This window comes from Macrobrachium rosenbergii, chromosome 35, assembly GCF_040412425.1.
Source record: "Macrobrachium rosenbergii isolate ZJJX-2024 chromosome 35, ASM4041242v1, whole genome shotgun sequence".
NCBI classification, from domain to species: Eukaryota; Metazoa; Arthropoda; class Malacostraca; order Decapoda; family Palaemonidae; genus Macrobrachium; species Macrobrachium rosenbergii.
In genome coordinates, this window is record NC_089775.1 from 3,340,633 (window position 1) to 3,365,325 (window position 24,693).

At 39.3% G+C, this 24,693-nt stretch overlaps 2 protein-coding genes and 1 long non-coding RNA gene across 5 annotated transcripts in view; 1 reads left to right on the forward strand and 2 right to left on the reverse strand.

Annotated features, from left to right (window-relative positions):
* LOC136856360 (uncharacterized) overlaps positions 1-3,469 on the reverse strand; it is an 18,179-nt gene extending 14,710 nt beyond the window's left edge. The window contains exon 1 of the mRNA XM_067134146.1: positions 3,369-3,469. The gene's annotated coding sequence lies outside the window, so the exon portion shown is untranslated. The remainder of the gene's footprint in view (positions 1-3,368) is intronic.
* The window catches only part of LOC136856361 (uncharacterized), an 82,951-nt gene that overhangs the window by 51,349 nt on the left and 6,909 nt on the right, over positions 1-24,693 (forward strand). The gene's annotated exons all lie outside the window — the stretch shown is intronic.
* Positions 7,877-24,147, reverse strand: LOC136856359 (uncharacterized). The gene is made up of 7 exons (XM_067134145.1): positions 24,030-24,147; positions 11,650-11,832; positions 11,048-11,218; positions 10,568-10,729; positions 9,991-10,062; positions 9,601-9,751; positions 7,877-8,704 (listed from the first exon to the last, which is right to left on the reverse strand). Exons 2-6 carry the CDS (start codon positions 11,804-11,806, stop codon positions 9,612-9,614), a joined length of 702 nt encoding a protein of 233 aa, XP_066990246.1. The 5' UTR covers positions 11,807-11,832; positions 24,030-24,147; the 3' UTR covers positions 7,877-8,704; positions 9,601-9,611.

The following is a 24,693-nucleotide window of genomic DNA, read 5'->3' on the forward strand; positions in this document are numbered from 1 at the left end:
TAAACCCCTGTGGAATAATGGGCAAACAGAATTAAGTTTAAAATTGAAGTAGCATGATCTGTAGAAATTCGAGCCCAGTCCGGTAAAAGTTCGTTTTCTAAAAACAGTAGTGTTAAAAGCATCGTTCTGCCTTGTCACCAGGACGTCCGGGAAGGAAAGCTAAAGGTTGGACTCCTTCTCGAGCGTAAACCTGATGTTGGAACGCCAGCCATTGACGAAGATGTTGGCGAAGGTGGGTCCAAGGGGTGAAACCATAGCCTTGCCCTCTAAACCAAGGCCGTGTCCAGCACGGCTACAGGTCTGAGAGGGTTTTAAAAGTCGAGCGGTTCAAATAGCTTATCAAGGATTACCTCTGTGATCTCAGCGACTGGGACGTTTGTAAACGAGGACCCTACATCAAAACTGGTCATCACTAGATCGGAGTCTTGGACAAGAACTTTTTCTTTCAATTCGTAAGAGTTTTTTAAGGAATAGTTGTTAGCAATAAGTGGTTCAAGCATCGGTACGAGAATTTCGCCAGAATAGGACGCATGGGCACCCCTGGCTCATGAATTTTAGGCAAACCATAAAGAATCCCGTATGACGAACCAGTTGAAAAAGGTTCTGATAGGTGGATTCGTCGACAAAGCTGTCATTTTTAAAGTTCTCAGAAACCTGTTCATTTTATCCTCAGTTCTGAATAAATTATAATAATCTGCAGTGCCGATTTCAGTCAATTTAGATTGGTCAGATAAAATATTAGTCTCTCTCTCTCTCTATCTCCCCTCCTTTTTATAGAGGCTATAATGACACCTCGCATGACTGACGGCAATTTTAGCAGTTCCCAGGTTTGGCGTTCCTTGTGTTTTCTAAATCAAATCGGCTTCTTGTTCCCATTTCGGACAGTCACCTTTACATTTTCGCTCTTTGTACTTTCATTCTTCACAATTTGCCTGCATTTGGTTGGGAATTCATTAATATTATACAGGGGGATGAATCTGGCGGGAATATGCACAGGTTCAAATCCTCGCCTGGAGAATAAATATATATTTATATATAAAATATATAAATATATATATATATGAATGTCTTTTACTGTAATACCACAGTATAATATGAAGATAAAATGGCCCATAAAACACTGATAAAATATGGACAGATGAAATGTTACGAGGGTATATATACAAAGCATTTGTAGGCGTGGCATTAAGTCTCCGATGGTATCAGGTGACCGATTCCCAAGGAGGAGAAATAAAAAATTCCCTGGTGGTTTTTTGGCCTCATTAACTCCCGCCTGGCGACGCATCTGGTGGTCGTGTTTCCAGGAACACCTTCTTCAGAAGAAGTCTGAGGATTAACCCTCAATGTCATCCGGTTTCCAACGTCCTCCTGACAAGTCCATGTCGTTGGTTTCATTGATGAGAGCGGATTCCAGCACCTTTCTTTTGTACGGACAGCTACTTTTGAAAACCAGCTCCGCCCCGCTCCAATTTATGGGAATGGCCTTTATCCCTGACGTGTAAGAAAATCGCCGAACTCTCCGAAGCATAACGTACTGATCTTTTGTGCTCTGTCTCCCCCACGCAAATCCCATTACAATTGCTGCACGGAATCTTGTAAACTCCAGCTTATTTCCCTTTTTTATTCAAACATACGTTAATGAGCGAGCTCCCGATGGATTTCGGATGATGGAAAATCAAAGGATTGTTAGACCTGAGTTGTTCGGTGGCTTTTTGGATGCTTTCGCCGTACGGAAGCTTTAATTTGTTGTTAAAATTTATTTGTCTGTTGTGAGTGGGACCTCTGTAGTATATGTAGTTTATTTTATTCGCTTTGTTAATAGCCCTCTCGATAATGTGTGGTGGATAGAGCAGTTGCGTTAGGTGTTGGCAGATCGTGTTGAATTCTTTCTCTAGGTACCCATTTGAACATATTCTGAGCCCCCCTTAAAAGTTAAGTATACCTTGGTTTTACCAGACCACTGAGCCCCCCCTGAGGAATAAGTTGCACCCTGCCATGTTCTTTAAGGAGACATCGTGGCAGCCTAAGAAACGAATGTAGGAAACAGGGAAAGTGGGTTTCCTATATACTGTGAAAGCACATCTGTTCTGTTTCTTATGGTCAGTGCATCTAGGAACGGCAATTATCCGTCCTTTTCCCATTCCGCTCTGAATTTTATGGTGGGAACTAACGAATTCAGTCTATTAAAAAATTAATTGAAGTCTCCCCAGCTATTGTCCCAGAAAGTGAAAATATCATCTACGTATCTAAGCCAGATCATATTACGGGGTTTGATAGACGACAGAATTTCTGTTTTGAAATATTCCATGTACAAAGTATACCTTAGTTTTACCAGACCACTGGGCTGGCCCGAGTTTGCTAGGAGGGGTGACAGGGGACTGGCCATGCCACAGCCAAATTTATGTTTGTAAAAGTTACCATTGAAAGAGAACACTTTGTTAGTTACACAGAGGTTGATGAGTTTTAGAGTTTTATCTTGTGGTTGTAACTTCCTCTTTCAAAAAGACAACACTTCGGCGATTGGGACTTTAGTAAACAATGACTCGACGTTTAGACTGAGCAATTTGACGTTATTTGATAGTAAATGTAAAAAAATGCCATCTGTAAAAAATGAAAAAATTGCCAATGATAAAAAATGAAAAAATGCCAACTGGAATAAATTTGAAAAAATGCCAACTGGAATAAATTTTTAAAAATGCCAACTGGAGTAAATGTAATAAAATGCCAACTGTAAGAAGTGACAAAATTCCAACTGGAATAAATTTGAAAAAATGCCAGCTGGAGTAAATGTAAAAAAATGCCAACTGGAGTATATGTAAAAAAAATGCCAACTGTAATAGATGAAAAAAATGCCAACTGGAATAAATTTTTAAAAATGCCAACTGGTATAAATGTAAAAAAAAAAATTGCCAACTCTAAAAAACGGAGAAAATGCCAACTGGAATAACTGTAAAAAAATGCCAACTGGAATAACTGTAAAAAATGCCAACTGGGGTAAATGTAAAAATGCTAACTGTAATAAATGTAAAAATGCTAAATGTAAAACATTTTAAAAACAATTGTACATAACCTCACTCTCTCTCTCTCTCTCTCTCTCTCTCTCTCTCTCTCTCTCTCTCTCTCTCTCTCTCTCTCTCTCTATATATATATATATATATATATATATATATATATATATATATATATATATATATATATATATATATATATATATATATATATATATATATATATATATATATATATATATATATATATATATATATATATATGTATATTATATACTATATATATTTAACTCATAAGAAACCATTTATTTTCAAACAATCCTACATAGTTTTTAAACTTTTATATATTTATAAACTTACCTACTATGACATCACAGGCTAAACTGCACCCACGTAGTCTGTTACAGCCTGAAGGAACTGCCGTGGGCGGAACCTCACCCAGTGACGTCCAGTGTCGTACTGACTAACAATAAGTTACAATAAAATATAATGACTTATGGCATTTGATTGCCTGACGCAAGTACAGACGGTACGATAATTTTAACAATTTTGTTTTGGTATAAAGTTATACAACACGTTGTATTTGACCTATAGCAAGCTGTATTTTGTATAATAATTTCTATATGTTAATTTTAGCAAGTTAAAAGTGTAGATCGATGTAAATTTTCGACGACGGGCTAGTTGTCAGTTATCGTACGCTTGGCAGCCTCCCGCGCTTACGCAAACAGTGGCGCCTTTTATTAATTATAATTATTTTGATTTATATTTATAGTTAATTAATAATATGTTAAAGTGTTTAATCGTGATTATATTTTAACCTTACATCGTCATTTTAACTGAACTTAGAAACAATAAACGGAAAATTAGAGAATAGTATTAACAACTCTCCCTTGAGAGAGAGAGAGAGAGAGAGAGAGCGTAGCTTACACAACAACACTGACCTATACCCCATGATCAAACTTGACCCCTCTGGGCATGGCTGGGCACAGCAGGGCATCCCAGTTTGGTCACACGATGCATATTTGGTGACGGTTTATGTAAAGGGTTCATATATATAAGATACTGGACGATTCAGCCAGTTAAATGTATGTTTTTTGTCCAAAGGAATGCTCTCGATCTTGTGTTTACGTTTGTTAAAATGTACGTTTAGCGTCTAAAAGAACGCTCCCTCTTTGTTTACATTGTATCAGTATGTGGAAGTTTAAGTAGATTTACTGAGTATTGCTCAACTTTACTTATATGACAATTGTGGAGTGTGTTTAATCAGGTATATATGTGTTTGTGTTGCAAAACAATTATTGTTTTGCCCCCTTTATGAGGGTGACGCCTTTTGAAGTTCCCCACTCCCTGTGTCGTATTTATGGCCGTTCTTTTCAGAGTTTCTTGCTATTTTTATATTGAAGTTGTAAATTGATGTACCAATTGTGTTTTGTATCTTGTTTGTACCGTAATTGTGAATTTTTGAGTGAACTGGGAATTATAAAAAAGAACTGTGGGACCTGTTACGTTCTCCCCAAGCTGTTTGAATTTTGAATTTTTTGTGAGAGGAAATAAAGATATCAAGGAAGCACGCGTTTCCCTCTCTCCCGTGAGAAAGTGGAGTATTTGAGGAGATTATGTCTCACGATGAGGGGCCAGAGGCCCCAAATAACCTACAAATACTTACCTTTCCAACTTACATCTCCATTATATGATTTGTCTTCTTTTTTTGTTGCATTCTATCGAATTACCGTTGGCGCAGAAGTAAAAGGTATATAATAGATAGGTAAATATCTGAAAACATTAAAACTTAAGTATTTATACTTTAGGTAATTTTACAATTTACAGATACCAGCCATTACAGTTTTAAAGCCAGATTTCTCCTCCCCTTCTCAGATTGTTTGGGGTCATGTTAATTCAAGGATGAGACCCACTTAATTTTGTAGGTCCAAGTTTAGAGGTCATCATTTTGATCAGTGCAGTAATAGACCCCTTCTGTACTTAGCTGCAATCCTTTCCACTCCTTTTACTGAACCTCCGTCCTTATTCTCTTTCTTCCATCTGACTTTCGTCAACCCTCTCCTAACAATTGTTTCAACTTGATTTTCAGTGCTGAATGACCCCATAGGCCCCAGCAATTGAAGCGTGGTGCTTCAGTAAAGCAAGTGGCTGATATTTGTGAAACATGAAAATGATGTTTTAAAAAGTATTTTTTATCTTTGTGAACTTTGGGATGCATTTTTCTTCCAAATGATTGTTAAGACTGTTTCATATTAAAACATATGTATACTGTAGGATTGTCTTTCGTTAAAATTTATAAATAAGTCTTAGTCTTTTTTTTTGCCATTTTTGAAGCAACTTGTACAGTACTTTGATGTTTTCGTGATTTTCTTTGCCAACTTTTATAGTTTCGTTTTGAAATTTTAAAGATTTGTCTTTCTAAAACATTTATAAACACTAATATTGTCTTTTTTCTAATGCATTTTAAATGGTTTGTTTTCCAGAAAAAGAATATTTATTTTACCTGTTTTGTACGTTGGATTTTACAATGTAAATGTCCGGAGTAGAGTTGAGACTTACAGTTTCTTTAATATTAACCTTGGCTCTCTTCAACAGAGTTTGTTTCGACGTGGCCAGGAAAAGGATTGCCTTTATCTACATGAAATCAAAGGCTACAATCTCAGCTGACCAGAGAGTTTGAACAAGATGTTCCTTGGTAAAACAAAGGTATGTATGTTATAAATTGATGCAGTGTTTAATTGAAAGATATTTTGTTAAAATCCTTTTTTTGTCCATATTGTAAAACATTCATTGGAAGATTCATTCAAAGATTCGTTCAGTTACAGCTCCTGTCGTAAAACTTTACAGGTGTAAAATATTCTTTACTTTCTGTTTTGGAATCGACAATAAAAGTATAATGCGGCAAGCACCAGTACATTGTAATTGAAGAACTCCTGTATATATATATATATATATATATATATATATATATATATATATATATATATAGATTGATAGATAAATATATGGATGTACAGTATGTATATAACCCTTATTTATCATGTGTAATTAGCATTGTATTGATGAGATGTACCATACACAGATCGTCTTATTTTTATATGACGTACAGCAAGTATTTCATTCTCGTTTCATCTCCTTTCTTGTCGTATTCGAGTGTTCGAGTCTGCGGAAGTTTGCTGCGCAAGTTCTCGTCCTATCAGTGTTTTCTGTTAGTATACGAGCTAAAGATGGATAAAATATAGCTGGAGGTTGCTCTTAGCAGTGCAGTAACAATTGAACACCACCTTGTGGAAAGCCAACATGATATTTCTTCACAGACTTCTGGGGTTGAGCAGCAAACTCCACAAGGAGTCCTTTGTAAACTCTTGAGGTCCTGTAGTCATCGTGATATGAAGACTCGGTTCTATAACTCGGCAAGTCTTCCCAGCTCTGGTCATTCATTAGAATGTAGACACTCTTCAGAACATCTTATGACCAGGATTATACTTCTGTGCTGTGAACCCACCTTCCTTTATTAACCAAAACACAGTTCTTTGACATCAGATTGTACGGTAGGGTTAACAGTTTTGAAACATCTGATAATTGGCTCCTTAACCGCTAATATCATCCACTCTTGTAAGTCTCATTGACCTCTAGAGCTCCATGGATTTTGTAGAGAGAGAGAGAGAGAGAGACAGAGAGTGAGTTCATCGTTGCAGTGATGTGAAAGGTTTTACTCCAGCATATCCTTGGGTCCTCTTGAGACAAAGTCTCAAAGCATTTGATTAGGGCATCAAGATGAATCCCTCAGCTTCTCTCCCTCAGACCATGTGAAGGGAACTGCCTTATGTAGGGTACTTCTTGTCATGTACTTTGCAATGTGTACCGCATTCTGTGCTAAAGTACTCTGCAATATCCTTGGGCCTGGCTGCATAGCATAGTGACTTTTACTTTTCGCGTTCTGTTTGGTCCTAAACTGTTCATATGTTGCCTCACTTAAGGGCAAACAGTATGGCTACAGTATCTTGGTGTGGCATTAACTCCTAAGGGGTTGGCCTTGGAGGGTGATTCAGAGGATTTTATACTGCAGTTATTGCAAATCCTCCAAGCCTTGCTTTTGCAAGACGGCTTATTGTTCAGGCTAAACGACTTAAGGGTTGTCAGTGCTTCAGAGGCTGTTCTTGAGACGTCACTATTACACTCTGGTCGACAGACAGTTTATAGACGGTAGAAATGGAGGTAGCAGGCAGCTAAACCTGCTACAGTATACTTTGAGAGATATTTTATGTTTATGAAAAAGTAATTCATATTTCATTGAAGGATATGTATGTACAGTACTGAGAGAGAGAGAGAGAAAGAGAACTGAGGTGTTTACATGAAAGCCCAATGCAGTAACACATACTTACACTATGTATTAAGAGGAAACACAATCTAACCCACACATTTTTGGACGAATGAAATGCATAAATAAAAACAGTAACTGGACAAGTAGAATGCCTAGATGCTGGAGCAGCCATCACCTCTCAGAGAGAGTGCACCAATGAATCTTCTCTCTCTCTCTCTCTCTCTCTCTCTCTCTCTCTCTCTCTCTCTCTCTCTCTCTCTCTCTCCAATTACCCAACAACACTTGCCTAATTATCCCTTGGCCCAGTCTGTTGCAGCCATAGATACAGAGGGGCAGCGTATGATAGCCAACCAGTCTGTGATGTGACGTGCACTCCTGGCACCATTGCTCTGTGTTGGTTATGCAAACAATGACGCAACTCGTGCAATCTAATTGGAAACCCTTTACCCTTTCAAATGTGTTTTCTCAGCTGTACTTCAAGACTGTCAAATGATATATGCAACATTTACTAAATACAATATGTACTATGCAGAAATAAAAACACTGAATTTTGCTGATATTTTTTTTCTACAGTTAAGCTATAAAGTTTTGCAGAAATGGTGACGTTACAACATTATGATCAGTTTTCTGTGCAGTCTTTAAAGACTGTAAATGATCTTTGCAGCATTGACAAGGACATTGTAAGTTTTATACACTCGAGCAATAAAGTTGACCAATTTGAAACACCACTGCAACTGCCTGTATGTGGGAAAAGTCTCTCAATATATGGTTATATTTAATTCTAGGTAGCAACAACTCTAGCTGACTAGAACAGTGCATTTGTTCAAGAAAAGTCACACAGCACTAGGCCTAGTTATGAATTAGGTGATGGCACACATTTTAAACATGAAATTATAGTGAATAGGATCAGAGATTATATCTAGCATAGGATGAGATCTACTCTGTAATTAATAGTAGGTAAAACACATTGTCACACAGTGAAAACATGATTCTAATTCACACAACACTGCAGTTGACTTTAGATAAAATCACACACACACACACACACACAAATTCTGTCATAACTACAGTAAAAAATGTAGCACTGTATTCAATCCTGAATTGAAACAACAGTGTTACGTCAAGTCAGGGAAAACACACTCAATTCCGAGTTAAAACAACACTATTAAGTCGAGTCTTTGAACAAGACGGTGTCACAGATGGTTTATGAAGAAAACAGCGTCACAGGTGGGTCTAGGTAATAGCAGCATCACAGTTGGGTCTAGGTAATTGCAGCATCACAGTTGGTTCTAGGTAATTGCAGCATCACAGTTGGTTCTAGGTAATAGCATCATCACAGTTGGTTCTAGGTGGGAAAGCATCACAGGTGGTTCTAGAGAAAAGAAAAAGTGACCCTGTTAAAAATAGGATTGCAATGTCTCTAGATAAACAAATTGGCACTGAAAATGGTGTTGGATTAAAACACAGGTACCCCAAAGCTTTTTCAATGTTTCTTCTCTGTCTTCTGTATGGAACAGGAAACTTACAAACAACTACAGCAAGTTTCTTGGGGGGAAAAGTTAAAACAAGAATTGGTTGTTTGAATGTAACAGCTAGAGGTGTGGAAACAGCCCCAGATTTCATGACCTAACCTAACACAATGCAACCTTTGACCTTGGGTGCTGAGAGCTTGGAAGTTTCTTCATATTGAGGCTGACCTCTCTCAGCATGAGGAGATAAGAGAGTTCCTTGAGACCTTAGCTTAGGGAATGATGGTAGACAAAAACAGTTAGATCCCATCTTGAGGTATATCCTCGCACCTGTGACTGGGGGCTAGTAGTAAATCAGAAACTCTTCCAGTTCTCGCTACAGGATCCTTGGCAGGAAAGAGCACAGAGCTTGCTTACGTAAGCTAGGCTAGCCACCTGTCGAAGTCTCGGAGATACACCCCACAAGGGCGGAAACACCCTTTCAAAATTCTGGTGCATTTGCCTTCCATACCAGCCACAGAAAACACAATACTTTGACTCGCAAAGCCTGGAAGCAGAATGTAATTCGATTTGCGATGGGACTTTGGCCGCTCCGACCAAAAATCCTCGTGTAGTGAGGCATCCCGGGATAACCCCCTTAGGCTTAGGGTTGAGATGGGCTAGATTCCGGTGGAACCGACAGAATTTGAGCTGATGAAGCAGTATCTTCCCAGTGCAGAAGAGAGAGAGAGAGAGAGAGAGAGAGAGAGAGAGAGAGAGAGAGAGAGAGAGAGAGAGAGAGAGAGAGAGAGAGACTTACCTTCGTACTAATCAGAAGTTCCTTTCGCACACAGCGTACAGTTGCGTGTTACAGTCCCTGTTCTGTACAGTCCAAGGTGGACCATTAAGTGTTGAATAACAATTTGCACTCCCACCACCAGATACGGTGACTTCGGTCATCGATGTGTTTCCTGGGGGGTGGGGGGGAGAAAGAAATAGGCTGAATCTCAGTCCATAAATATGTGTATTGATCTGTTTGTATCACTGGAGTGTGAAAAGAATTACAAAGGTTGGTTGTGTGGTATGCGAGCAGAGCTGCAAACTGTAAAATTCTCCTGCGTACACATATAGCTGTTCCAATGTTGTTTCATGTACAGTTTTTTCCTACATACTGTATGCGTACAGTGAACTACTTACTAATTTTACCTACCATTTACATTCATCCACACTGGATTTGCCGTGGAGACCTCTCGGTAAAGCCCAATCCAGTATTGTGCTCCGGCTGTCCGAAAGAAATATTTTGTATGAGTTGTAATTTACACAAAGGAATGAGCGTAGTTTGTTCAAGATAACTATCAGATGTTTGGAAAACAAGTTTTATTTATAGTTATGAGAATTTTTCATTACCAAGTGAAGGTTAATGGATCTCAGTAACGAAAAGGACACAAAAAGTCAGTTGATGAAACTGTGCTGCTGGTGAATTTTGTGCTCCCTTCAGAAACTGGTTAGGCCTATATCTGTTACCCCCCTGTAATGTCACACTAAAAAGGCAGTTTGTCAGAAAGCAATTTAACAATTTGGGCTTCAAATGAGCCTACAGCACAGCACTGCTTTGAGCAGGTAAATATCAACACGGACAAGTAATAGTCTAACTCTAACATATACAGAAAAGCCAAATGAGTTACGTCAGGACCAAAGAATATGGAAGTTGTAAGAAACAGTTGCCTCTTCCGCAAGCACTCAAAAAATAGCTTATTTCCGTAGAGTAAACCGCTGCACTGACTTACTTCCCTGCCAGAGGAAAGAAGTCACGTCTTTCATTTTTGCGTTGGTTTCCAGAGTGACCAGCTCCCCTCCTTGGGACCTGCAGAAGTTCAGCGCGTCGTAGAAACCGCTATGAAGTTCACGCACCTTGTAAAATCCGTATTGGCGCGGTGTAAAATCAAGGTCTGAAAGGGAGTACGGGTAATTAATGAAGAATGTGTTTAAAGGTGCATTGTACGTCGCGGGGCATTTAGGAGGTGTGCAGTTGATGCCCCGACTTGACAAGGTTATGGAGGATGGCTGAGATGGAACACTCAAGTTCCTGGGCACATTTGTATTCTTATAGTCGCCTGCTTCCAATCTCGACAGCGACAACAACAAAAAGACGGCAATGCGCAGTGTTCCCAAGAGTTACGGTTACAATATTTCAGAAAACTTTCTTTTAAAACATTAAGGAACACACACTACAGGAGTCAAAATCCTGGTGGTTTTCCTCAACTTACTGAACCAGTAGAAAGTCACGGCAGAGGAGATCCCTTGATCTGGGTCTTGCAGCTCCACAACACTAAAGTTGCTTGCGGAGATGAGGCATCGCGAGGTGTTGGTATCGGCCATCCTGATCCAGGTGGTGCTTGTGCAGTCCAGTAGTACTCGGCAGAGGTTTCTACACTGGCCTGAAAAGTAAATATTTTGATAGCAGAGGCTAAGCCTACAGGAACATTTCATTCAAAGTGATGTCGGCCGAAAGTGAGAGCAGTCCTAATAATACTCTTCTCAATTACAAGTTCTCTGGAAGTTGTAATGTAAACTTCACTATGTCTGGATTAAGTTTAAAAATCTCACTTAAGTCTAGATTTATGTTACAGCAACAGAAAAATCACAGAAATGTCGAATATAAGAGAAGCCATGTTGATAATGGTATCATCATAAACTTTTACAGAATTTACAGCCAAAAACTCTTACGTACCAAAGAGAAACAGATTAGTTTACACGCTTTGAACCTCAGCACAAAATCTGAAAGTACTATTTGCAACTCATGGCTGTTTTCATGCACTAGATAGGCCACAGGTACAGAAGACTATGAAAAATTGGTGTTTCAACTCACAGGCGTTCTCAACTGTGACATTATGCTTGACATACTGTGCTGGCATGACTTTTCCAGTGAAAATAGTGATTCTCTCTGTGTCGATGCTTGATTTCACCAGTTTGTGCAACACCCCCATTGAAATCAAGGCCACCAGTATCAAGGATGCTTCCCTCATCTTGTCTGTTTGAAGATTTCTGGGACCTGTCGGTGGGTTAAAGTTTGAAAACGAGTGATTTTAAATATGGGAGTCCATATATAACAAAAAAGAAGCTTAAGTATTATAAGGATTCACTGCAGTCCTGAAATGTTGCCCCATTCCAAGCAGAAATCCTACTCTGCCATGCTATGTAGGATGCGAGGCATGTGGTCAAGATTATAGCTTAGGTCTCAGGTCCAACTCCTTCCAAATGCCTCATTCCCTACAAATTTTAATCTTTGGTTGTTCAGGTAACTCCACCTCATCTTTGGGAGGTCAAAGTTCAATTCATATGACCTGCTTCTATAAAATTAAGTGGTTCCTGTACCCTGGTCTGACCCCATTTGGTATATTTCTCAACACCCTACCACTACCATTCCCACAATCCTCTCCGTCACTCCATCAAGTACTTTTGCCATCAGATCACCTATCACGACCACCCTTCCTTGCTTTTCTCTCTCTGTGTTTATCTGATAAGTGAATTATGTACCATCTTGCTAGCCAACTGTGGTGGGTCATACTTTGCGAAGGAATGGTCCACTGTAGCCTTACCCCAAAGGGTACACCTGTACTGGTAAACCAGAAAACTAAGTTGTACAGACACACACACACACACACACGCACACACAAGGTGATCACAATTATAGAGCAGTACCTGACCTTATGATGAACTACATTCCAGTATAACCTCCCACTCCAGAAACTTAACTGCCATTACACAAATTACAAGCAATTACTGTTAGCACTGAACTCTGCTCGTTTGCCTGCATGTCAAGTTGGAAGGGGTCCCACTGGATCAATAGGGTCGAAATGTGTGTGTGTGTGTGTGTGTGTGTGTGTGTGTGTGTGTGTGTGAAATGTGTGTGTGTATGCATAGTTGCTTTGGTGGCACCATTTTTTTGCAGGAGTTTTTTCTCCGCGTCAGTCTTTGATGAATACAAAACCTTCCTTGTTCCATTGATTATTTTCTGTCACGAAAGCTGTTCCTGCACTCCAGGCAGCTACTGTTAGCACTGAACTGTGCTTGTTTGCCTGCATTTTCGAGTGACTGCTGGCTTACAATTTGTTGTTTTCGATTGAGCGCGGGCTCTTGCGGTGATCGGTCCAGAGCATAGCTTAGAAAATATGGAATGGATATTCTGCTCTGTCAACAAAATGCTTCATAGTAATGCGTAGAAGAATTAGCAGTGTGTGATTGTACTGTATATATATCATTAAAAAAATATATATATATATGTGTGTGTGTGTGTTTGTGTGTAGAGAGAGAGAACCACATGAAAAGTGAAAATCAAAGAGAAGGTACCAAGCGCTTTTCTGTACTGCGCGCACTCTTTAGGGTACAAAGTAAAGTAAAATAAAATAAATAAAATACAAAAGTTTGTAGCTTTCTGCAAAGGTTTGTCGGTTAAAACTTTGGGTATTTTAACATAATTCGTACGTCGTAAATTTCACAAAACTCTGAGTCTTAAGAATTCCTGACTGCACATCCTCAATGCCCTTAAAAGTCTGCCACTGAAAATTGAGAGTTTTCCATGAACATGGTGACCTGAATAGTATTGTATATCAGAGCAGACGTTGGTAGCTTTCCTGTCAACATCAAACACAAAGCTTCTGCCCCTTGTATGAACCAGAACATCTGAAAAGGGTAATGAACAATTATCTTCTTACGACGGTGAATTTCTTAGAAGGTACCAAATGATTTCGCTTGTCCAGAAAGCAGTTCAGATTTTGGCACGTGGGCCAGAATATGTCACCAACGTATCGAAACCAAGGGACCCCCTTTGGCAAAACTTTTGAAGGTCATAATTTTTAAAAAGAAGCTTACAATCTTTCACACGCAATTTTATCAATTCTAGAGTTTGGTCACTTTAAGACACTTTTTCATTTCTTATTAAAGTTACTCTTGACAGTCGCTTTGGGATTTTTTTTTTTTTCGTAGTTCTGAGTTAGTTACATTGTCTGGCAAAGATTGCACATTTTTCTAACATACCCATCTTTATCCATTATTACCAGAACTTGGGGTTTATCAGCCTTTGTAATATGCAAATCATTATCCTTTTTTTATTCTTACACATACACACACACACACACACACACACATATATATATATATACATACATATATATATCTACATCACGTGTTTGTATTCAGTAAGCAAAAGAATCTTTTTCTTTCGCGTAGAAAAACGTGGAGTCTCTCAATTTGAAGACCAAAATAGAGTGATCACTAATGGCCTCGTTGTCAACAACAAAAACAACAATTGCCTAGACTTTATTTATTACCGTTGGGACTTGGAAGTACAGTGCCACGCAAAAAAAAATATATATTGACTTCAAAAAGCCTTTGAACGACGCGAATACAACTCTATGAATTTATTGGCGCTGAAGCATTGGAAACTATGGAGGAAGAATTGTGACTTTGGAGACAAATTCGTTCCAGTGGAGGAATGTAGGACAGGTTTGTGTATTTTGTACCCTCTCTCTCTCTCTCTCTCTCTCTCTCTCTCTCTCTCTCTCTCTCTCTCTCTCTCTCTCTCTCTCTCTCTCTCTCTCTCTCTCATCTTTCTATATATATATATATATATATATATATATATATATATATATATATATATATATATATATATATATATATATATATATATATATATATATATATATATATATATATATATATATATATTTATTTATTTATTTATTTATTTGTCAAAAAGGATGATGTGTACAATACATTGCTTCAGCGTAAACACCATTAATTTTTGCACCTAATGTTGTAGGCGATGTTTCGGATACTCAAAGAAATATAAGTAGTATAAGCCATCATGTTCCCACATTCTGAAACACAACATTCAGAAAAGTAACTAATGAGTATAACCGTATAAGTAGAATACTTATATCTCGTTCAATACTTACATAGAGACACTTCAAATCCCCTCAGTAAGTTGTGCTTTCAGTTACATCTTTCAATTCATCAGTTTTCTTCCATTTTCTCTACGTGACAAGACCATCTCGAGTGCTAACCCTTATACCATACCTACGTATTTTCCCGTTTCTCTCTTGCAGTTTTAACTTAATAAATGTTGAGTAGATTATTAATCTCTGTAGCTTTCGCTTTTTGTTTTTATCCACACTTCACTTCCATAGAGGGAAAGTTGGCTCAACAATCCCTTCACTATTCACTCTCTGTTAACTTTCATACTTCACCTGCTCTGTGGCCCACCTCTTCTCTACTATTTTCTGTGTTCCCATTTCTCCCTGTACCCTTTCACCAACCTCTGTAGTATCTCTTCAATATCCCCAAGCAGCACTCTGTTTTTGGTGCCTACTTTCCAGCCATGTAGAATTTTATGACCAAAGTAAGAGTATCAAAGGAAAATAAAAGTTATAAGAATGTCACCAAATGGACTCTTGGGATGGCTGACTGATAAGAAGGGGATGACCTTTGTAGGTCATGACCTGGGGAGTGGAACCGAAAAGGCCCTCTGAGACCTCGTCACTGTTAACGAACTTGCTGACCAATGCAAGAGCCTTTTAGAGGGGGGAAACTGCACTAGTCTGTACACAGGGCGCCTCTCCTCTTACCGTGGGGCACGTTATTGCATTGCCACGGGTATGCTGCAGTACGACAGAGGCATGGGTTAGTGGGCAGGGGTATAGCAGGACTGCTTGGTCCTGATATAGTTGTTGATAACACAGTTGTATTCCTGAGAGACATTAACCTCTATAATGGAATTTAATATTGACCTCTTGGTACGTTGCCAAGTGTAGTATATATACACTTTTGCCGTTGTTTATATAAGCATGTTTAAGGATAATTTTTTTAATTATTTACTTTTTTACACAAAAGGTTATATGCACGTCCATTAAATACAAAGTTATAATTTTTTTTTATGGGGAATGTCAGTTTTTGCCAAATGTTAATTTATACCATAGTTTTAAAATCACTTTTTATTTTATTCAGTTCATAAATTCATTGCCATGAGTATTCATCCCAAACCAGATTCATCATGGCGCTAAATAATCCCTCGGATTCCAGCGCCTTCAAGCCTAAAATTTCATATTCCATTCCATTCCAACTTGGTCGCCATCCTTCTATTGGCGAACATTATTTAAAAGGACCCGAAGGGTCCAAGAATTGACAACCAGTGCAGTCTATGATTTTAGGTGTGTTCAGACATAGCATGCGAACCCCTGAAAAAAAAAGGCCATGTTCTTCGCACAACAAGGACTCACGTAGGCAACTGCATGCCTGTCGTGACAGCAGAGCCGTACATCTATATTTTGCCGATGTCTACGAAACAAGGTTCCACCCGTCAAGAGACGCAGAGGCCATCCGTCAGGGAAGATAATTACCGGGAGACTCATGCTTCCTTAGAGCTAAACATAGCTCTGAAGAGGCCATCATTAAAAATGCAGGTATCATTGGGCTATGCTCTCCCAGCCAGCTGGAGGGACGGGCCAGCGGAATGTACTGGTATCATCAGGCTATTCTCTCCCTTCCAGGGGAGGAACAGACCGATGGAACGGACCAGTGAAATGGACTAGCAGAATGGACCAGCACGATAAAATAATATAACCAAGGACAACTTCCATGGCAGAATTAGTACCCCAAAATCACAACCTATAAATCCTCCTGTGCTGGTGAAAAGAAGGCGCTCACGGAAGAGGCATCATAATTAATGGTCACGATCTCTTATTTTACCTGCACGGCTGCACCGGCCTTGATAAATCATTATAGACCCCTAATGAGATTGGTACATGCACAGTGGAGTCACGAATTACTGACAAAATACACTTTTGCCTTCCATTCAATACTCTTCACTTCACAAAGAAATGGTATAGAAAATTAAGGAATTATCTTTGAAATTATTTACATAAAAGTGCAACTAATCCACACAAGTCGTAAAAAAACTTGTAGCCTAATTACTTTGTACCTGAGGCATTTACCTGGGCAAGGCTACACACTGGACATAGCACAGAGCCTTGCCCAACTTCCCGACCCACCAGGTACCGGTGTGGGTGAGGTGGTAGCACCTATATACATTCTATTTGAGACCCTGGGATGAATTCTTAAGTGAGTTAGAAATTCATATGATTGTGGTGTGTATATATATATATTTTTCCATATTTAACAAAAATTCGTCTGTCAGTCGTCAGCTATGAGTAGGAAGCTAGCGGCGGGAAGAAGACGCCATGACAGAAGTGAGCTGAGTAGGCCTAAACCCCCAGATCGCTTGATTTGGCTGTAAGCAATACAGCTCCTTAATCCCCCATAAGATGTTTTTTGGGGCTCATAGCTGTTAGTCACTAGGGGCAAATCCAGGTTGTCGGTAGGCTACGATCCTAACACTTAAGTCCTTAACTATAAGACCTATTTTCCCCATAACATTTTGCTGGCTGTGTGACTGCTTTCAGATTGCTGATGTCCTGGATTTCAAGCAAAACAACTAGGCAGACGCCATGCCCCGAGAGTGGGCGCACGAACTCCTCAGCTAACCACCACTGCGCCCTGTTGGGACTCTTCCCGTTTCTCTGGGTAGAAAAGTTAAGTATACCTTAGTTTAACCAGACCACTGAGCTGATTAAGAGCTCTCCTAGAGAGGGCTGGCCCGAAGTATTAGATTTATTTTACGTGGCTAAGAGCCAACTGGTTACCTAGCAACGGGACCTACAGCTTATCGTGGAATCCAAACCACATTGTAACGAGAAATGAATTTCTACCACCAGAAATAAATTTCTCTAATTCTTCGTTGGCCGGTCGGAGAATCGAACGCGGGCCCAGCAGAGTGCTAGCCAGGAACGGTACCAACCCGTCCAATGAGGAACTTCGCTGGGTAGAATGAAATGCAAGACAGGCTGCCATTTTCATCCCATGCTAAGAGCTCTGTGCATGAGGAATAAGGTATGTCTGAAAGCATTTGGTCCCAAGTCAGGTTCTGTTTCTTCCCGTGAATTTCTCTCCATTTTCCGATTTCCAACTTTTCATTGTCTTAAACAAAGTCCCCTTTGTTGAATCAAACCTACCACCAAAGTTGCCCCACGATTCACCCCTAAGCTCAAATTAAACTAGTTCAGTGTGGTGCCTAGTTAAGTTCATGCGAGAGAAACTCCTTGTTTTGATTGCTAACCTGGAGTTCCCTTCCAGAAATCTTGCTACTCTGCCCCCAAGCTGTTGGTCCCAGCCTTGCGAATTAATTCCACTTAGACGTTACTGCCATTCTTCTATGTGCAAGAATTTCCTGATACGCAGTCCCGGGGCACCAACCAGTCGGCCCCCCCCCTCCTCCCATGTGCACAAGCACCTGAAATTGAAATCGTTCAGTCAGTAGTCACCTTTTCATATTCAGAGATTTGCACATTTCATGTGCTTGCAAGCCGCTCAGTCGGTTATTTTCCGATTCAGTTCCTGATTGCTTCGTCTGTAAATTAATTCGGTTTAACGTAATCTGTTACTCGTTTCCCATGGCGACCCTCCACTCCCTGGTTAATTAATGGGTGATATCAAGGTAAGTCATCCTTTGCAAATCCATTTGTTTGCCTTCTGGGTGATATCTGTTGGCCCCTTACGGCAGTTAAATGATAAGAAATCCCTGTACATTCCTCCAGTAGACCCCAGAATGTAAGTAAATTAAGTATACCTTAGTTTTACCAGACCACTGAGCTGATTAACAGCTCTCCTAGGGCTGGCCCGAAGGATTAGACTTATTTTACGTGGCTAAGAACCAATTGGTTACTTAGCAATGGGACCTACAGCTTTCTGAACCACATTATAGTGAGAAATGAATTTCTATCACCAGAAATAAATTCCTCTAACTCATCATCAGCCGGCCGGGGAATTGAACTCCGGCCCATCGAGTGACAGTCTGAAGCTCAACAGACTCGCCAACGAAGGGCTCCCAGAATGTAAGAATATATATATATATATATATATATATATATATATATATATATATATATATATATATATATATATATATATATATATATGTATGTATGTATACTCGTATATACACACAACTTCAGCAAGGCGGCCCAAGAAACATTGTACACTTGATTGAAAGCTGATAATATTCCCACGCTCCGAAAAGAAATAAGTCGCTCTAAATGTCGACCCAGTGGCTATAGCGCTATAAAGAACCTATGTAGATTAACGACGTAATTCGTAAAGGAGTTATGGGGAACCTACAAAAAAAAAAAAGAAAGTTATTGGAAGAAGGGTGGTCATAAATAATGTCTGCTTCAGCATACTGTCATACGGGAAAGGAGGAAATTCGAGTACTTGATCACGTCTCCTTGGCCACGCTGTACACAGTATGGAACTCTCTCTCTCTCTCTCTCTCTCTCTCTCTCTCTCTCTCTCTCTCTCTCTCTCTCTTTCTTTTTGTACAAGGACCATTACTCTCTCTCACTGTCTCATTCTGTCATTGTGTCTCTCTCTCTCTTTCTCTCTCTCTCTCTCTCTCTGTTCCTCTCACTCTTTCACTGTACAAGGACAATTTCTCTCTCTCTCTCTCTCTCTCTCTCTCTCTCTCTCTCTCTCTCTCTCTCTGTTCTCTGTTCCTCTCACTCTTTCACTGTACAAGGACAATTTCTCTCTCTCTCTCTCTCTCTCTCTCTCTCTCTCTCTCTCTCTCTCTCTCTCTCTTTGTACAAGGACCATTACTCTCTCTCACTGTCTCATTCTGTCATTGTGTTTTTCTTCTCTCTTTCTCTCTCTCTCTCTCTCTGTTCCTCTCACTCTTTCACTGTACAAGACAACTCTCTCTCTCTCTCTCTCTCTCTCTCTCTCTCTCTCTGTTCTCTCTCACTCTTTCACTGTACAAGGACAATTTTCTCTCTCTCTCTCTCTCTCTCTCTCTCTCTCTCTCTCTCTCTCTCTCTGTTTCCTCTCACTCTTTCACTGTACAAGGACAATCTTTCTCTCTCTCTCTCTCTCTCTCTCTTTCAATGTACAAGGACCATTCTCTCTCTCTCTCTCTCTCTCTCTCTCTCTCTCTCTCTCTCTCTCTCTCTCTCTCTCTCTCTCTCTCTCTCTCTCTCCCTCCCCCTTTTATAGAGGCCCTAATGACACCTCACGTGACTGAAGGCAATTTTAGCAGTTCCCAGGCTAGTGGTACCTTCTTTTTCTAAATTATTTCTGCTTTTTGTTCTCATTTCGGATAGCCACCTTCTTATTTTCTCCATTTATACTGTCATTCGTCACAGCCTGCCTGCATTTGGCTGGGAATTCATTAATATTATAAAAGGGAATGAATTTGGGGGGGAATACGCACAGGTTGGAATCCTGACATAAAACTCAAACTGAACATTTCTTTACACTTAAGATTATACATTTTAAAAAACCCAAGATATATTAAAATCCAAAAGAAACGTAAGTGGAAGGAAACTCACAAATAAAAATGAGGACAAGACACATTTAGACAAGAAAGGGGGTGGGGGTTGGCTCTCGACTGCGCGTTCAATGGGGGGGAACCAGTTGTTTGATCAATAAGGACTCTGAGATGGGTCATTCCTGAGTGTTGGGTGTTTGTCAGATGATTTTCAGATCTTGATTTTCAATGTATTCTTTGCAACTTTTAGCAAGAGTTCTTATGCTGGAATGCTCCGGGTTCTTGAGTCTGCTGTCTGACTTCAGGGGATTTTTGTGGGTCCCAAATAAACCCCCGAGTGACACCTGGGGCAAGTGTATTCATATCCACACAAGAGGACATGAAAGGGCATTGACGATCCTTAAACTGAAACAGAGAGCGGATGGTTAAGGGATTTTTAGGAATCAGGTTAATATTTACAGCAGGAAAATGATCTTGTATTGCCCGAGTGAATTTTCTTTCAAAAGAACTATCACAAACGTAGGGGAAGCTGGCATAAAATTCCAGTTTTGGGACAGTAGGACATTTTACTGGCGGGGAGAAGGAATTGGTAAGTCATTTTCGGCGAATCTCGTTGACGAAATTAGCAGGAAAACAGTTGTTTTGAAAAAAGTTTGCTAAGAATATGTATTCCTTGTGAAACATGTCCCTGTTAGAAGTAAGCCCTGTGGAATAATGGGCAAACAGAATTAAGTTTAAAATTAAAGTAGCATGATCTGTAGAAATTCGAGCCCAGTCCGGTAAAAGTTCGTTTTCTAAAAACAGTAGTGTTAAAAGCATCGTTCTGCCTTGTCACCAGGACGTCCGGGAAGGAAAGCTGAAGGTTGGACTCCTTCTCGAGCGTAAACCTGATGTTGGAACGCCGGCCATTGACGAAGATGTTGGCGAAGGTGGGTCCAAGGGTGAAACCATAGCCTTGCCCTCAAAACCAAGGCCGTGTCCAGCACGGCTACAGGTCTGAGAGGGTTTTAAAAGTCGAGCGGTTCAAATAGCTTATCAAGGATTACCTCTGTGATCTCAGCAACTGGGACGTTTGTAAACGAGGACCCTACATCAAAACCGGTCATCACTATAGATCGGAGTCTTGGACAAGAACTCTTTCTTTCAATTCGTAAGAGTTTTTTAAGGAATAGTTGTTAGCAATAAGTGGTTCAGGCACGGGTACGAGGAATTTCGCCAGAATAGGACGCATGGGCACCCCTGGCTCATGAATTTTAGGCAAACCATAAAGAATCCCGTATGACGAACCAGTTGAAAAAGGTTCCTGGTAGGTGGATTCGTCGACAAAGCTGTCATTTTTTAAAGTTCTCAGAAACCTGTCCATTTTATCCTCAGTTCTGAATAAATTATAATAATCTGCAGTGCCGATTTCAGTCAATTTAGATTGGTCAGATAAAATATTAGTCTCTCTCTCTCCCCTCTTTATAGAGGCTATAATGACGCCTCTCATGACTGACGGCAATTTTAGCAGTTCCCAGGTTTGGCGTTCCTTGTGTTTTCTAAATCAAATCGGCTTCTTGTTCCCACTTCGGACAGTCACCTTCACATTTTCGCTCTTTGTACGTTCACTCGTCACAATTTGCCTGCATTTGGTTGGGAATGCATTAATATTATACAGGGGGATGAATCTGGCGGGAATATGCACAGGTTGAAATCCTCGCCTGGAGAATAAATATATATATTTATATATAGAATATATAAATATATATATATATGAATGTCTTTTACTGTAATACCACAGTATAATATGAAGATAAAATGGCCCATAAAACACTGATAAAATATGGACAGATGAAATGTTACGAGGGTATATATACAAAGCATTTGTAGGCGTGGCATTAAGTCTCTCCGATGGTATCAGATGACCGATTCCCAAGGAGGAGAAATAAAAAATTCCCTGGTGGTTTTTTGGCCTCATTAACTCCCGCCTGGCGACGCATCTGGTGGTCGTGTTTCCAGGAACACCCTCTTCAGAAGAAGTCTGAGGATTAACCCGTCAACGACATCCGGTTTCCAACGTCCTCCTGACAAGTCCATGTCGTTGGTTTCATTGATGAGAGCGGATTCCAGCACCTTTCTTTTGTACGGACAGCTACTTTTGAAAACCAGCTCCGCCCCGCTCCAATTTATGGGAATGGCCTTTATCCCTGACGTGTAAGAAAATCCCAGAACTCTCCGAAGCATAACGTACTGATCTTTTGTGCTCTGTCTCCCCCACGCAAATCCCATTACAATTGCTGCACGGAATCTTGTAAACTCCAGCTTATTCCCCTTTTTTATTCAAACATACGTTAATGAGCGAGCTCCCGATGGATTTCGGATGATGGAAAATCAAAGGATTGTTAGACCTGAGTTGTTCGGTGGCTTTTTGGATGCTTTCGCGTGACGGAAGCTTTAATTTGTTGTTAAAATTTATTTGTCTGTTGTGAGTGGGACCTCTGTAGTATATGTAGCATATTCTATTCGCTTTGTTAATAGCCCTCTCGATAATGTGTGGTGGATAGAGCAGTTGCATTAGGTGTTGGCGGATCGTGTTGAATTCTTTCTCTACGTACCCATTTGAACATATTCTGAGCCCCCTTAAAAGTTAAGTATACCTTAGTTTTACCAGACCACTGAGCCCCTGAGGAATAAGTTGCACCCTGCCATGGTCTTTAAGGAGACATCGTGGCAGCCTAAGAAACGAATGTAGGAAACAGGGAAAGTGGGTTTCCTATATACTGTGAAAGCACATCTGTTCTGTTTCTTATGGTCAGTACATCTAGGAACGGCAATTATCCGTCCTTCTCCCATTCCGCTCTGAATTTTATGGTGGGAACTAACGAATTCAGTCTATTAAAAAAATTAATTGAAGTCTCCCAGCTATTGTCCCAGAAAGTGAAAATATCATCTACGTATCTAAGCCAGATCATATTACGGGGTTTGATAGACGACAGAATTTCTGTTTTGAAATATTCCATGTACAAAGTATACCTTAGTTTTACCAGACCACTGAGCTGATTAACAGCTAGGGCTGGCCTTGAGTTTGCTAGGAGGGGGTGATAGGGGAATGGCCATGCCACAGCCAAATTTATGTTTGTAAAATTACCATTGAAAGAGAACACTTTGTTAGTTACACAGAGGTTGATGAGTTTTAGAGTTTTATCTTGTGGTTGTAACTTCCTCTTTCAAAAAGACAACACTTCGGCGATTGGGACTTTAGTAAACAATGACTCGACGTTTAGACTGAGGAATTTGACGTTATTTGATAGTAAATGTAAAAAAATGCCATCTGCAAAAAATGAAAAAATTGCCAGTGGTAAAAAATGAAAAAATGCCAACTGGAATAAATTTGAAAAAATGCCAACTGGAATAAATTTTTAAAAATGCCAACTGGTATAAATGTAAAAAAAATGCCAACTCTAAAAAATGGAGAAAATGCCAACTGGAATAAATGTAAAAAAATGCCAACTGGAATAACTGTAAAAAAATGCCAACTGGGGGTAAATGTAAAAAAATGCTAACTGTAATAAATGTAAAAAAATGCTAAATGTAAAAAACATTTTAAAAACAATTGTACATAACTCTCTCTCTCTCTCTCTCTCTCTCTCTCTCTCTCTCTCTCTCTCTCTCTCTCTATATATATATATATATATATATATATATATATATATATATATATATATATATATATATATATATATATATATATATATATATATATATATATATATATATATATATATATATGCTTTTAAAATATGTATTCTTACTACATTTTAACTCATAAGAAACCATTTATTTTCAAACAATCCTACATAGTTTTTAAACTTTATATATATTTATAAACTTACCTACTATGACATCACAGGCTAAACTGCACCCACGTAGTCTGTTACAGCCTGAAGGAACTGCCGTGGGAGGAACCTCACCCAGTGACGTCCAGTGTCGTACTGACTAAATAAGTTACAGTAAAGTATAATGACATGGCATTTGATTGCCTGACGCAAGTGCAGACGGTACGATAATTTTAACAATTTTGTTTTGGTATAAAGTTATACAACACGTTGTATTTGACCTATAGTAAGCTGTATTTTGTATAATAATTTCTATATGTTAATTTTAGCAAGTTAAAAGTGTAGATCGATGTAAATTTTCGACGACTGCCTAGTTGTCAGTTATCGTACGCTTGGCAGCCTCCCGCGCTTACGCAAACAATGGCGCCTTTTATTAATTATAATTATTTTGATTTATATTTATAGTTAATTAATAATATGTTAAAGTGTTTAATCGTGATTATATTATAACCTTACATCGTCATTTTAACTGAACTTAGAAACAATAAACGGAAAATTAGAGAATAGTATTAACAACTCTCCCTTGAGAGAGAGAGAGAGAGCGTAGCTTACACAACAACACTGACCTATACCCCATGATCAAACTTGACCCCTCTGGGCATGGCTGGGCATCCCAGTTTGGTCACACGATGCATATTTAGTGACGGTTTATGTAAAGGGT